This window comes from Pristiophorus japonicus, chromosome 5 (assembly GCF_044704955.1).
Source record: "Pristiophorus japonicus isolate sPriJap1 chromosome 5, sPriJap1.hap1, whole genome shotgun sequence".
NCBI classification, from domain to species: Eukaryota; Metazoa; Chordata; class Chondrichthyes; family Pristiophoridae; genus Pristiophorus; species Pristiophorus japonicus.
The window spans coordinates 276,577,826-276,593,173 of record NC_091981.1 but is presented as its reverse complement, the minus strand read 5'-3'; the positions used below and the strand labels follow the sequence as shown (position 1 = coordinate 276,593,173).

General features: G+C 45.4%; 1 protein-coding gene across 1 annotated transcript in view; it reads right to left on the bottom strand.

The window, feature by feature from the left end:
• Nucleotides 1-15,348, bottom strand: part of kmt2ca (lysine (K)-specific methyltransferase 2Ca) — a 420,190-nt gene that overhangs the window by 52,785 nt on the left and 352,057 nt on the right. The window contains exons 44-46 of the mRNA XM_070881651.1: nucleotides 11,006-11,238; nucleotides 8,415-10,115; nucleotides 4,025-4,231 (exon numbers count right to left, since the gene is read on the bottom strand). Of these exons, the coding sequence (XP_070737752.1) occupies nucleotides 4,025-4,231; nucleotides 8,415-10,115; nucleotides 11,006-11,238 (2,141 nt within the window). The remainder of the gene's footprint in view (nucleotides 1-4,024; nucleotides 4,232-8,414; nucleotides 10,116-11,005; nucleotides 11,239-15,348) is intronic.

Below are 15,348 nucleotides of genomic sequence, written 5' to 3'. Positions count from 1 at the left end.
ATGCTAAATAGCAGAAGCAGCATCCTATAAACAGAGCTAAATGATCCCACAATCAACAGTTCAAATCAAAGCTCTGCAGTCGTGCCACATCCAGTCATGAATGGTGGATGGAGGAGGAGGAGGCTCCATGAATATCCCCATCCTTATTGATGGCAGAGCCTAGCACACAAGTGCAAAAGACAAGGTTGAAGCGTTTGCAACCATCTTCAGCCTGAATGGGCCGAATGGATGATCCATATCGGCCTGCTCCTGAAATCCCCACCATCACAGAAGCCAGTCTTCAGCCAATTCGATTCACCCCACGATATCAAGCAAAGGCAATGGGACCTGAAAACATCCCGGCTGACGTGGTGTCCTAGGCCCAACCATCTTCAGCTGCTTCATCAATGATCTCCCCTCCATCATAAGGTCCAGAATGGGATGTTCGCTGATGATAACAACTCCTCAGAAAAGGAAGGCTTGAGCTGATAAGTGACAAGTAACATTCGTGCCACACAAATGCCAGGCAATGACCATCTCCAACAAGCGAGACTCTAACCATCTCCCCTTGATATTCAATGGCATTACCATCAACATCCTGGGGATCATCATTGACCAGAAACTTAACTGGATCAGCCACATAAATATTGCGGCAACAAGAACACGCTAGAGGCTGTTTTGCGGCGAGTGTCTCATCATCCAGGATAAAGCAACCTGCTTGATTGGTACCCCATCCACCACCTTCAACATTCACTCCCTCCACCACTGGCTCACTGTGGCTGCAGTGTGTACCACGTATAAGATGCACTGCAGCAACTCGCCAAGGCTTCTTCAGCAGCACCTCCCAAATCCACGAGCTCTACCACCTTGAAGGACAAGGGCAGCAGATGCATGGGGACACCATCACCTCCACGTTCCCCTCCAAGTCACACACCATCCTAACTTGGAAATATATCGCTGTTCCTTCATTGTCACTGGGTCAAAATCCTGGAAATCCTTCCCCAAGAGCGCTGTGGGAGCACCTTCACCACACAGACTGCAGCGGTTCAAAGCGGCAGCTCACCACCACCTTCTCGAGGGCAATTAGGGATGGGCAATAAATGCTGGGCTTGCAGCCACACCCATATCCCGGAACGAATAAAAAAAAAACTAGACGGACCTTGGTCAATTTTTGTCTAGCAATTCCCATGTTAAATGTTGACACAGAAGCATGATCAAAAATTGACAACTGGAAGTTGACAAGAAGTGCACGCACGCACGAGATTTTTTAAATGTACTAGCCAATTTCCCCATTGTGTAGTATGTGGGGAGCCAAGGCAAAGTGCCGCCTATAGGTGAAGCTGGGCTAAAGGGCAGGGAATAATTGGACCAGTGTACACAGATAATTTAGTCCCCATTTTAAAGACTGGCATTCTTGTCTTATTCTATGCAAAGTTTGGTATTACCTATAATCAATGATATTAAAAATGGTTACGTCTCTGGTCATTTTCTGTCAAATTTTATCATAAATTTCTGTGCCCATATTTATAATGCCTCCAAGGTGCGCACACGCCAGGAGAGGCCCGGCAAGTTCCGGGTTTAGGCATGCATAGCACATGTGCCTAAACCCGGCACTTGCAATCTGTCAAAAATGTTGACAATCATCCCTGGGAGAAGGGCCTTTGTGGATGGAAATTTGGGCTATTTGCCCAACTCCTGCCCAGCGAATGTGATTAAAACTCTTACACCTGGTAAAAGCAGGCATAAGAGTTTTAAAAGATAGAAAAAATTAATTGAGACTAATTTTTATATTAAAAACCCTGTCCATTAAGGTAAGTTTATTTTAAACACTATTAAAACATTTAAAAAATTAAAACTTTTAATTTAATTCAATTTCCATTCATTTTAAATACGTGAGGTGTTTTTTTTTTAAATTTATGTATTGTGTTTTATTTGTTTTTGGTGGTATTCCCATTCAATCATGGGAGCTCTGTACAAATGGAATTCCCCATTACTATCAATGGGAATACGACATTGTGATTGGTGGTCCAGGCCCACATGATCATAGTATGCCCTTATGCTCCTGGGATGTGTGGGCCTTTGCGCTGGGCTGCGCATCTAGGTCTTGGAGCGAAAATGTTCATTCCTCCGGGACCACCAGGTACTTCCGGAATTTTTTTTTGTGGTCGCTGTCCGCGGGAAGCCTCCTGGCCCAATGGAACTACCTCTGTAAATTTGTTACGCTGCAACTACACCCTCCTGCCACTGGTGGTGTTGCAACACATCCTTTGGCAGGAAGGTGCAATTGCAGCTATGTGAAAGTTTACAGAGGCAGTTTCAGTCCTAAATGTAAGCTCAGAAACTTAATGAAAAAAGTTGACAGAAAATGCGCATAGATAGAAGCTTTTTAATGTATATAAAAAAATGAACAGCCAGTGAAAAAGACTGCTGGACAAGGTTATTTGAGTAGCTCCGTCAATCATGCAATCCACCACAACTGGAAACCCAGCGAATCAGGGCAGTTACTCCTTCGCTGGTGAGCCAAGAACTACAAAATAATTTCTCTGCAAAATTAAAGGAAAGCTTACAATGACACCAAATTTATATGCTCATTAAATGGCAGTTTAAGAGTCACTATTTTGAATCAGTGGAACTATATTCATATGAAAGCTCATTGATCTGAAACATTGGGGCAGATTTTGTGGTTGGCGGCGTACCTCCAGAGTATACTGCCGGCATCCGAATAGAATACAAACTTACCCGATGGGGGCTGTCCTTCGCGAACTTGCTGTTTGACACTGCGTACTCGAGGGCAGAGTAATGGTCCACAGATCGCAGAGGCGCAGCGTATGTGGACACGTACCTGGGATCACGTGGGCCTGGTGCTCCAATCAGTGGAAACGGCAAGTTTCCTCTTAGTGTTGACAGATAGGCCCACAGTGTTGACAGATATGTGGGAACCATTGCATCAGGCTTATAGGAGAAAGGAGGGTGCAGACTGGCACTGGACACTCTGAATGTTGCATTAAACAACAATTTGTATTTATATAGTGCCTTTAATATAGTAAAACGTCCCAAGGTGCTTCACAGGGTATTATAAGACAAAATCTTTGACACCGAGCCACATAAGGAGAAATTAGGGCAGGTCACCAAAAGCTTGGTCAAAGAGGAAGGTTTAAAGGAGCTTCTTAAAGGAGAGGTGGAGGGGTTTCGGCAAGGAATTCCAGAGCTTGGGGCCTAGGCAACAGAAAGCACGACTACCAATGGTTGAGTGATTATAATCAGGGATGCGCAAGAGCTTTAATGTCAGGAAATAACATTTATAGGTTTAACATTTCATTCTTTATTTGGTATTTACTATCAATTGAATTCAGTCCATTACAACCACGAGGTAGAGAGAACTGAACAGCGACACTCTGATTGCCCTACACAAAAAATGACAGCATCAAGCTTCAACATCTGGATATCAATAATATAGAGATTAAATGTGTAAACACTAAAACAAAGCAACAAATGGATCAGTTGTCATTTCAGAATTCTACCATTAAACAGCAACAAACACAAAGTCAATTACCTGTCAGTCACAGATAAAACTCAGTTCACAGGATTAGTATTGCTGGTTCCCAGTTTTATTCTTTTCCTGAGGAAAATAACATGGGCCCAGGTCTTTCCAGCCACCACTAGTGGCCGGATAACAGGATACCTCTCCCTCGCCTCCTTCAAGATGCTCCTTAAACCTTATCTGTCCTGACAACTCCTTGGTCGGTGTCAAATTTTGCCGGCTAACACTCCCGTGAAGTGCCTTGGGATGTTTTACTACAGTAAAAGGTGCTATATAAATGCAAGTTGTTGTTGTTGTTGTCTCACCAACAATTTTACCTTTATTCTGTGGGGATGAGGGAGAAGAGAAGTCACTGATCTGTAGGGTCACTTTATATATGCGATTGATCAATTTATCAGTGCCTCCTTCCCTACTCAACACAAGAAATTTTATTTGGGAAGTCTGACGTCTACAACAGGTAGTAAGAAAAGTCTTTTAAAGGACAGTTTGCATGGAACAGCTTACCTGCTTCAGCTGGTTCATTAGAACGTCAGTATTGGGGTAAATTGCATGCCGCTCCTCCCCGTCTTTTTTTCGTTTCTTATAGCGCGATACAGTCTTCTCAGCTGTTTTCTGTGATCGTTTGTTTTTTGGTCGTTTCTTTTCTTCTTCCGAATCCTTTTTCTGCAGCTGATTCACCTTTCCATCAAAGCTAAATCCACTTGGCGGACTCTGTATTCCAACACACGCATCAGAAACTCAACTTTATTATTTTTTTTTTTAAAGTGTGAAACAATTTATCATGTCAAGCACACTGAAGTTCCATTACAAGCTAGTTTACCACTGACCTTCAAACATCTGCACTTCAATAAATTTTACTTTGGAATGACAGAGAATAAATTAAATATATGCTGCTTAATACGATCTGAATAATTGAATCCGACACAGAAAGACGTTTAAAGGTTCAATGTGGCTGAGCCCATTGTTTGTTAAACCTGGATAGTACGATCAATGTTATTGTCTTTGGCCTAAAGCTACCCAGCAGTTCAAGAAACTATGAAGTCAGTCAATTCTAACCCCAACATAAACCCAATTGAACCAAACTATCTTCTAATGCTCTTCTTCACTATTGTTGTTTTACTTCCATACAGATGCAAATCTATTAATTAAAAAAAAATGTAAGCATTCATCAGCAACTCTGATATTTGGAGATGCGAGAGATTTTTTTTGACCCAGAGGGTGGTGGGGGGGGGTATGGAACACGCTGCCTGAAAGAGTGGTAGAGGCAACAACTTGTATTTATATAGAACCTTTACATAGTAAAATGTGCCAAGGCACTTCATAGGAGTGTTAAGACAAGACAAATAAATTTGACACTGAGTCACATAAGAAATTACAGCAGATGACCAAAAGCTTGGGCAAAGAGGTAGGTTTTAAGGAGCGTCTTAAAAAAGTGCGAGAGGTAGAGGGGTTTAGGGAGGGAGTTCCAGAGCTTAGGGCCCAGGCAGCTGAATGCACAGCCACCAATGATTGAGCAGTTATAATCAGGGATGCTCAAGAGGGCAGAATTTGAGGAGCGCAGACGTCTCGGAGGTTTGTGAGGTTGAAGGATATTGCAGAGATTGGGAGGGGCGAGGCCATAGAGGGATTTTGTAAACAAGAATGAGAATTTTGAAATCGAGGCGTTGCTTAACAGGAAGCAAATGTAGCTCAGAGAGCACAGGGGTGATGGGTGAGCGGGACTTGGTGCGAGTTGGGACACAGGCTGCCGAATTTTGGATGACCTCAAGTTTACATAGGGTAGAATGTGGGAGGCCAGCCAGGAGTGTGTTGGAGTAGTCAAGTCTAGAGGTAACAAAGACATGGATGAGCACTTCAGCAGATGATGAGCTGAGGCAGGAGCGGAGATGGGCGATGTTACGGAGATGGAAGTAGATGGTTTTAGTTATGCCGTGGATATGTGGCCGGAAGCTCATCTCGGGATCAAAAATAACACCTAGTTTCCGAACAGTCTGGTTCAGCCTCAGACAGATGCTAGGGAGAGGGATGGAATCTGTGGCTAGGGAACGTAGTTTGTGGCGGGGACCAAAGACAATGGCTTCGATTTTCCTAATATTTAATTGGAGAAAAGTTCTGCTCATTCAGTACTGGATGTCAGACAAGCAGTCTGACAGTTTAGAGACCACGGAGGGGTCGAGAGATGAGGTAGAGCTAGGTGTTGTCAGCGTACATGTGGAAACTGATGCTCTGTTTTCGGCTGATGTCGCCAAGGGGCAACATGTAGATGGGAAAAGGAGGGGGCCAAGGATGGATTCCTTGGGGGATACCAGAGGTAATGCTGCGGGAGTGGGAAGAGAAGCCATTGCAGGTGATTTTCTGGCTACGATTAGAATGATAAGAATGGAACCAGGCGAGTGCAGTCCCACCCAGCTGGACGATGGTGTAGAGGCTTTCATAGAAGTTTACAGCACGGAAAGAGGCCATTTTGGCCTATCGTGTCTGCGCCGGCCAATAAGAGGCTATCCAGCCTAATCCCACTTTCCAGCTCTAGGTCCGTAACCCTGTAGGTTACTGCACTTCAAGTGCACATCCAAGTACTCTTTAAATGTGGTGAGGGTTTCTGCCTCTACCACCCTGTCAGGCAGTGAGTTCCAGACCTCCACAACCCGCTGCGTGAAGAAATATCCCCTCAAATCCCTTCTAAACCTACCAATTACTTTAAATGTATGCCTCCTGGTTGTTGACCCCTCTGCTAAGGGAAATGGGCCCTTTCTATCCACTATATCTAGGCCCATCATAATTGTATACACCTCAATGAGGTCTCCCCTCAGCCTCTTCTGTTCCAAGGAAAACAAACCCAGCCTATCCAATCTGTCCTCATAGCTAAGATTCTTCACTCCTGGCAACATCATCGTAAATCTCCTCTGTAGCCTCTCCAGTGCAATCACATCCTTCCTGTAATGTGGTGACTAGAACTGCATTCAGTACTCCAGTTGTGGCCTAACCAGTGTTGTATACAGTTCAAGCATAACCCCCCTACTCTTGTATTCTTTGCCTCGGCTAATAAAGGTAAGCATTCCGTATGCCTTCTTAACCACCTTATCCACCTGGCCTGCTACCTTCAGGGATCTGTGGACATGCACTCCAAGGTCCCTTTGTTCCTCAACACTTCTCAATGTCCTACCATTTAATGTGTATTCACTTTCCTTGTTAGCCCTCCCCAAGAAACCAACAACTATAATGCGGAAGACTTTTGTGTCCCTACCCAATCCCATGAAACTTACTCATGGAAAATTCTGTGTCTCAAATACAATTCTCTCTCATTTAAGAATGTGCCTGATGATGCTTGAGGCTGAAAGATAATAATTAGACTGGGACTCGGCTCATGTGGAGCATAAACACCAGCATGGGCCTATTGATTCCCCCACACTAAAAATAAGGGACAGATACAAACAATCATTAAAAAGGCTAATTGGAGCAAATGGAGTTAGAGATACAGATCAGCTGTGATCTATTTGAATGTCAGAACAGGCTTGAGGGACTGAATGGCCTACTCGTGGCCCTATGTGAGATCACGGTTAGTTTGAAAACGTAAAGGTGCTAAAAACAGAATGTGTCATTATCAGCCTCGACCTATGCTAACGTTTCTACTCGTGAACCTGATGCTAGCGTCACTGCTGCCCAAGACATATCTTCATTTGTACCTTGGGTAATTGTAGCCTATGGATAGCCCACTGCTGGTCCAACACAGAGTGACTTGGACAGGTTAGGTGAGTGGGCAAATGCATGGCAGATGCAGTATAATGTGGATAAATGTGAGGTTATCCACTTTGGTGACAAAAACATGAAGACAGAATATTATCTGAATGGCGACAGATTAGGAAAAGGGGAGGTGCAACGAGACCTGGGTGTCATGGTACATCAGTCATTGAAAGTTGGCATGCAGGTACAGCAGGTGATGAAGGCGGCAAATGGCATGTTGGGCCTTCATAGCTAGGGGATTTGAGTATAGGAGCAGGGAGTCTTACTGCAGTTGTACAGGGCCTTGGTGAGGCCTCACCTGGAATACTGTGTTCAGTTTTGGTCTCCTAATCTGAGGAAGGACATTCTTGTTATTGAGGGAGTGCAGCGAAGGTTCGCCAGACTGATTCCCGGGATGGCAGGACTGACATATGAGAGACTGGATCGACTGGGCCTGTATTCACTGGAGTTTAGAAGGATGAGAGGGGATCTCATAGAAACATATAAAATTCTGATGGGACTGGACAGGATAGATGCAGGAAGAATGTTCCCAATGTTGGGGAATTGCAGAACCAGGGGTCACAGTCTAAGGATAAGGGGTAAGCCATTTAGGACCGAGATGAGGAGAAACTTCTTCACTCAGAGAGTTGTTAACCTGGGGAATTCCCTACTGCAGAGAGTTGTTGATGCCAGTTCATTGGATATATTCAAGAGGGAGTTAGATATGGCCCTTACAGCTAAAGGGATCAAGGGGTATGGAGAGAAAGCAGGAAAGAGGTACTGAGGTGAATGATCAGCCATGATCTTATTGAATGGTGGTGCAGGCTCGAAGGGCTGAATATCCTACTCCTGCACCTATTTTCTATGTTTCTATGACATTTGATCATTTACCTACATGTAGTGCACGTTTTTGTCGGTAATGACTACCGTCCTCAAGCAAAACATGTACGTCTTTCACAGCAACAATAGTTTAAGAAAGACACCTGTAAGCGGTGTACTGGTTTACAGAATACTTTGTAATATAAAAAAACAACATTAGGATTGAACTGTATAGCTGAAATTTAGATCTCTACAATTTTAGTGCACTTCAAATGTTTAAAAGAGAACTATCCAAAAAACACTTCTTGCAATAGAATTGTCTGCATAGAAAATAACACTACGTGATCAGCCATACCTGCCCCTCAAATGGAATCTGTTTCTTTGCTAATTTGCTTTCCATACAGGATTCGTCCTCAGACTTTTCTTCAGCTCTCTGGCGAGGAGGCAATGGAGGATTTTTGTTCTTCAGTAGATGTTTCAGAAGCTCATTTCCCGATTCTTGCTTTGATCCTGGCATGTTTGCAGCAGCTGCTGGACCGTGTGTCGAAACAGCAGGCTGCTGCAGGCTGACCTTTTCTTCTACCTTTACAGGGCTCTGCGATTCCACCTTGGGCTGGGAATGCCCGTGGCACTGCGTGGTTTCTGTCTGTTCCACTTTCACTGCGTTCGGCCGAGCATCTTCATTTGATGGAATGTGATCGGTTTCAGAGGGCAGACTGGCCTGTTGTGCCATAATTCTGTGCGGTGCACTGACACTGGCAGAAAGCTGCCGTTCAAGCTCAGATGGAGGCTGGTGGTCACTTGAATTATTAACCAATTGGTTTAGCTCTCCATTCTCAGGTTCACCCTGATTATAGCCAAAGTCCCCAGGTAGATTAACAGCTGGGTTAGAAGCAGAGTCAGGAAAGCTGGGTGTAGTTGGTGCAGTGATGTCAGAATGAGGAGTAGATGGTGTCTTTACCGAGTCACTATCATCGTCCTTATTCTTCTTTCTGTTTCTCCTCTTCTTTCCCTTTTCCTCTGGTATAATATTGGAATAAAGTTGAATGAGTGACTGACCTTGGGCTGGGTAATTGCCTGGTAGTTGCATTCCACTATCTGGGCCGAACTGAACTCCATCACCATTCCCTTGAGATCCGCCAGGCATACATGGTCCAAAAGGACGCCGTGGTTGGTTTTGTGGAAAGCTGAGTCCAGTTGGTACCTGGTTCATAGGATGGATAGGTGGACGTCCACCTGGGACAGAGTGGCCCTCAGGCCCAAATCCTGGTGCCCCCATTGGCCTACGGTCATTGCACTGCATAAAGGGTGTTGGCGGAGGTGAATTCATGAATTGTGGAAGTAGGTTTTGTTGCTGGGGAGGAACAAGTCCCATCTGCTGCACCTGCTGCTGGGGCCTTTGAGATTGCATGAAATCACAAGGTAAGTCAGAATTAAAATATGGCATTTGTGACAGGGTCGGCGTGTTTAAATCTGCCATCCCTTGCTGCTGCTGCTCCATTTCCATTCGCTTCTGCATAGCACGATGGCGTTCCACTTCCTTCATGAGCTGAATTCGCTGTCTTTCCTGTTGCTCTCGTAAACGCTCCCTCCGTTCCCTCTCCTGAAAACTTTCACTGAATGGGTTGTTGTCATCAAATTCAACTCGCGGTGGTACATTGGACTGCTGATTTGCTGTGACTGTTGTCCCTTGAGTAGATGGAGTGCTAGTCATTGGCAACTGAGCTGGAGTAGGGTGTTGCATCCTTGGGGTACCCATGGGGATGTGGGGAGGGGCAGCTGCATTAGGATTGCAAGGTTGCCATTGAGGGGCATTAGTCATTCTGGTAGCATTTGGCTGGGCAGGAACAGGCGGCTGAATTTGTTGTTGGGGCTGTTGCTGTGGCATCATTGAGAAATTCTGTTGAGTTACTGAGGGTGGTGTCCCGGCTTGGACTGAGGGAGGCTGGGCTGATCCAGCAGGCATCATGGTGGATGATGGCACTGAACATTGCTGCTGCTGTTTGATACGATATTCCTCCATAAGTTCTGAATGTTCCTTTTGCTGTTTTCGAATCTGAAAGTATAACATTCATCCATCATAAATTAAGTCAACCATGTGGAAATTTAAATCTAGTTACCTACAATTTGTTAGGAATTTTAATGGATACTAGAGAAAAGTTTGAGAAAAAACACTAAGTACAAAATAAAAAATCTCTGAACTTAAATAAGCAGCAAGCAACAGAAAATTTTAAAGCATCACAAACATGATTAGAAATATCAGGAAACACTCTTGAATTATAATGACTCCTTGAGAAAAGTGACCACGAAGGATTAAGGATGAGAATAACAGAATAAGGAATGGCAAGAACCTCCTAATAATTGTTCAAACATAAGACTCCCCAATGGCTAAGCTAATTAAAACTTCCTCTCCTCCTTAGGCAGTCCCTCAAAGCGAGGATGAGCCAATAAGGGATGAGTTCACAGGTGTTCAATGAACGACCGAATATTCCAGATCCCGAACTAAATTGTAAAGGGTGGAAGATGCCTGTGCGTGGATTTTTTTTAACGTGGGGTGGCCGTTGCACACCAGCCACCGCACGGACTTGACAGAGCTAGGTCTTGGTCCAGTGGCAAGGGTTAACCAAGACGACGGGAGACCTGCTCTGCTGCACGGACCTAGTGCGCACACATATGGCAGACAGTGCACCAGTGCAGTGAGTAACTGAATCACAGAGACCAGGAATGTCACAGCTTGTGCTAAGCCAATGGTATGGGAACGGCAAATAACCTCAGCAACCCTGGGTCAGTGTCCCTGCTAGGGGTGCCCTTGCACTAGCTGAGCACAGCATCAGGATTGGCTGCAATGCCTTCTGTGGTGGGTCAGCCTGCTGACACTCACCGTGTCTGATGGACCTTTCAAAATCTCCCAAGATGTAGTATTTTTGGCTGGAGATGGGAAATTACCTGTTCCAACTGTTTTTGCACCATACTCTGCTGCTCAGTTACATGCTTAAGTTGTTCTGCATCTTCCTCTGGAAACTCTCGCCCAGCCTTTTTGGCAGTACGTTGTTTAGCCGAGAGGGCCTTCTTAGATTTTCGGTGTGCCCCAATCTGTTCCTCAAGAAATTTCTGCTGCATTTGGAGGAGCTGCTGGGTTTCCTGGAGCCACTCCTCATACTGTTTCTTCTGTGCATCATCTGAAGAACAGCAGTATTTTTTTAATATAATTTTCTACCAATTCTATGTCCATTTCTGACATTTTAACAGAGCAGGAAGAAATAAAAGACTTGCATTTATATAGTGCCGTTCATGACCTAAGAACATCCCAAAGCACTTTACAGTCAGTCAAATACTTTTGAAGTGTAGCCACTGTTGGGTTGTAATGTAGGAATCACGGCAGCCAATTTGCACACAGCAAGGTCCCCCAAATAGCAATGTGATAATGATCAGATCATCTGTTTGTAGGTGTTGGTTGAGGGATAAATATTGGCCAGGATACTGGGGAGAATTACCCTGCTCGTCTTTGAAATAGTGCCATGGGATCTTTTACATCCACCTGGAAGACATCACCTCCGACAGTGCAGCTCTCCCTCAGTTCTGTGCTGGAGTGTCAGCCCAGATTTTGTACAATGGCTAGGGGATACATACCTCTTGATACCTAGTATCAATGTTCCTACAGAATCTATGACGTGTTTGTAGACTGGACATGTTTTACATTTCTACTTGAGTGTCCATTCCAATGTTGGCCAACGCACCAGAAGTTAACCCTGCTCTTTGAGCAGTGCCATGAGATCTTTCATGACCATCAAAAACAGGCGGACAAAACTTTGCTTTAAGATGTCATCTGAAGTCACAAATGACATCCTTTGTGACTGTGCCAAAGGCAAACTATCCCTCCTCGCTCTTCGTGACATGACTGCAGCCTTTGACACGGTTGACCACTCTATGCTTCAACGCCTCTTCACCATCGTCCAGCTGGGTGGGACTGCACTTCCATTCTTATTTATCTAATTGTAGCCAGAGAATCATCTGCAATGGCTTCTCTTCCCACCCCTGCATCGTTACCTCTGGTGTCCCCAACGATCTATCCTTGGCCCCCCTCCTATTGCACATCTACAAAAGAACCAAGAGCGGGAGAAGTCGGTCTACAAGAGCGCTAGCTGGGAGTTGAGCGAATGGACCTGTGAAGGGGGAAAACATAAAATCAAAGTATGACGTCACAGGAAAGCAGATAAATGATTGGTTGTTGAGTATTTCTCTTTTTTCTAAACTTGGCCATCGGTTTAAATTAAGAGCGGTGATTACAGATTAAAATGATACACAGATAATTGAAATTTCAAAACTTGAAAACCTAATTAAATAACAAATGATACAGATGGCAGGGCATGCGATGTGTTACAGCTTAAGCGTGTGGGAGCTGGTGGATACCAGCTGGTGATCCACAGCAACCACATCAGCAGTAAGTACTGGCAGCTCGAGGAACTTCGGCTCTGAAATGAGCTGGAGTCAGAGCTTCAGAAACTGCGACACATCAGGGAGGGGAAGAGTTATCTGGACACTGTGTCCCAGCAGGCAGTCACACCCCTTAGTTTAAATAATTCAAATTTGGTCCGTGGTCAGGGACAGGAGGGTGCAATGATGAGTGAGTCAGGTAAGGAGATTCAGAAAGTAGCATTGGAGGCGCCTCGGCCATTGCAATTGTCCAACAGGTACAAGGTTCTTACTCAGTGTGTGGATGAGAGCAAGGATTGCAGGGAGGATGAGCAAAATGACCACAGCACTGTCAGTCTGCTCATTCAAGTTGGGGGGAGTAAAAAGAAATGTAGTAGTGGTAGGGGTTTAGATACTGTCCCTGCAGCCGAGAGCACGAGTCCTGAAGGCTGTATTGCCTGCCCGGTGCCAGGGTTAAGGACATCTCCTCTGGGCTGGAGAGGAACTTGGAGTGGGAGTTGGGCCAGTTGTCGTGGTCCATGTAGGTACCAATGACATAGGTAGGACAGAGAAAGAGGTTCTGCTGAGTGAGTACGAGCAGCTAGGGGCTAAATTAAAAAGCAGAACCACAAAGGTAATAATCTCTGGATTACTACCTGAACACGAGCAAATTTGCATAGGGTAAATAAGATGAGAGAGATGAATGTGTGGCTCAAAGGCTGGTGTGGGACAAGTAAGAGGGAGCCGTTCCGTTGGGATGGGCTTCACTTGAACCATGTTGGGACCAAAGTCCTGGCAAATCTAATAAGTAGGGCTGTAGAGAGGACTTTAAACTAAATGGGGGTGGGGGGGGGGAAAGAGAAAGATTCAGGTGAACAGAAATTTAAAAAGTCAAAGAGAAAGGCGAAGGCAATAGTCAATAGTGCAGGGTAGCAACAGGGGTACTGATAACTAGAGTGTGACAGGAAGGGACAGAACGTATAAACATAAGAGTGCATCAGAAAGTGGGGTCAGAGTAGGGAAAAATGATAAAAAGACAAAATTAAAAGCTCTTTATCTGAATGCATTCATAACAAGACAGATGAGTTCACGGCACAAATAGAAGTAAATGGGTATGATCTGATAGCCATTACAGAGACATGGTTGCAAGGCGACCAAGGCTGGGAACTGAACATTCAGGGGTATTTGACATTTTGGAAGGAAAGGCAGAAAGGAAAGGGAGGTGGGGTAGTTCTGTTAATAAAGGATATGATCAGTGCAGCAGTGAGAATTGATATTGGCTGAGAAGATCAAGATGCAGAGAATCAGTTTGGGTGGAGCATAGAAATAATGGGCTCAAGTTTCAGCCTGAGTTGCTCCTATTTTTTTGGAGCAACTAGTTTAGAATGGAGCATCTTAGAAATTGCAATTCTTGGCATTTAGTTTGCTCCAGTTCTAGTGAGTTAGAATAGTTCCATTTTAGAAGAGATTTTTTTCCAAAAGGGGGCGTGTCCAGCCACTTACGCCTGTTTTGCAAGTTTAGGCAATGAAAACGTACTCCAAATAACTTAGAATGGAGTAAGTGTAGATTTTTGTACGCTCAGAAAAACCTTGCCTACACTTATAAATCAGGCGTAGGGAACGAGAGATCGTGGGGGGGGGGGGGGTGGTTTACAAACATTAAGCACTTCACTTTTACAAATAAAGAGCCATCAACAATAATAAATGAAAAATAAATCAATAAATCAATTCAAAAAAAAAATGTAAATTTTTTTTTAAAATCAAGAAATAAAAAATTAAGTTTCTACTCACCGACTGCAGCACCGGGAGCCCTCCAACAGTGTGCTGGGACGGCCCCCCCACCCTCCCCCAGTGTCTGTCTCGGTCAGTGTCTCTATCTCTGCTTCTGTCAGTGTTTCTCTCTCTTTCTGACAGCGAGGGGTGTGGGGGGGGGGGGGGGAAGAGAGTGGGGGGGAGAAAGAAGAGAGTGGGGGGGGAAAAGAAGAGAGTGGGGGGGAAAAGAAAGAGTGGGGGGGAAAAGAAGAGAGTGGGGGGAAAAGAAGAGAGTGGGGGGGAAAAGAAGAGAGTGGGGGGGAAAAGAAGAGAGTGGGGGGGAAAAGAAGAGAGTGGGGGGGGAAAGAAGAGAGTGGGGGGAAAAGAAGAGAGTGGGGGGGGAAAGAAGAGAGTGGGGGGAAAAGAAAAGAGTGGGGGGGAAAAGAAGAGAGTGGGGGGGAAAAGAAGAGTGGGGGAAAAGAGAGTGGGGGGAAAGAAGAGAGTGGGGGGGAAAGAAGAGAGTGGGGGGGGAAAGAAGAGAGTGGGGGGGAAAGAAGAGAGTGGGGGGGAAAGAAGAGAGTGGGGGGGAAAGAAAGAGAGTGGGGGGGGAAAGAAGAGAGTGGGGGGGAAAGAGAGAGTGGGGGGGAAAAGAAGAGAGTGGGGGGGGAAAAGAAGAGAGTGGGGGGGGGAAAAGAAGAGAGTGGGGGGGGGGAAAAGAAGAGAGTGGGGGAGAGTGGGGAAAGAAGAGAGTGGGGGGGGGAAGAAGAGAGTGGGGGGGAAAGAAAGAGAGTGGGGGGGAAAAGAAGAGAGTGGGGGGGGAAAGAGAGAGTGGGGGGGAAAGAAGAGAGTGGGGGGGGAAAGAAGAGAGTGGGGGGGGAAAGAAAGAGTGTGGGGGGGAAAGAAGAGAGTTGGGGGAAGAAGAGAGTGGGGGGGAAAGAAGAGAGTGGGGGGGAAAGAAGAGAGTGGGGGGGAAAGAAGAAGTGGGGGGGGAAAAGAGAGTGGGGGGGGAAAGAAGAGAGAGGGGAGAAGAGGAAAGTGGGGGGGGAAAGAGGAGAGTGGGGGGGGAAGAGATTTGTGGGTTGTGGGTGTAAGAAATTAAGTTGATGTGGGGGTTTTTGTTTTTT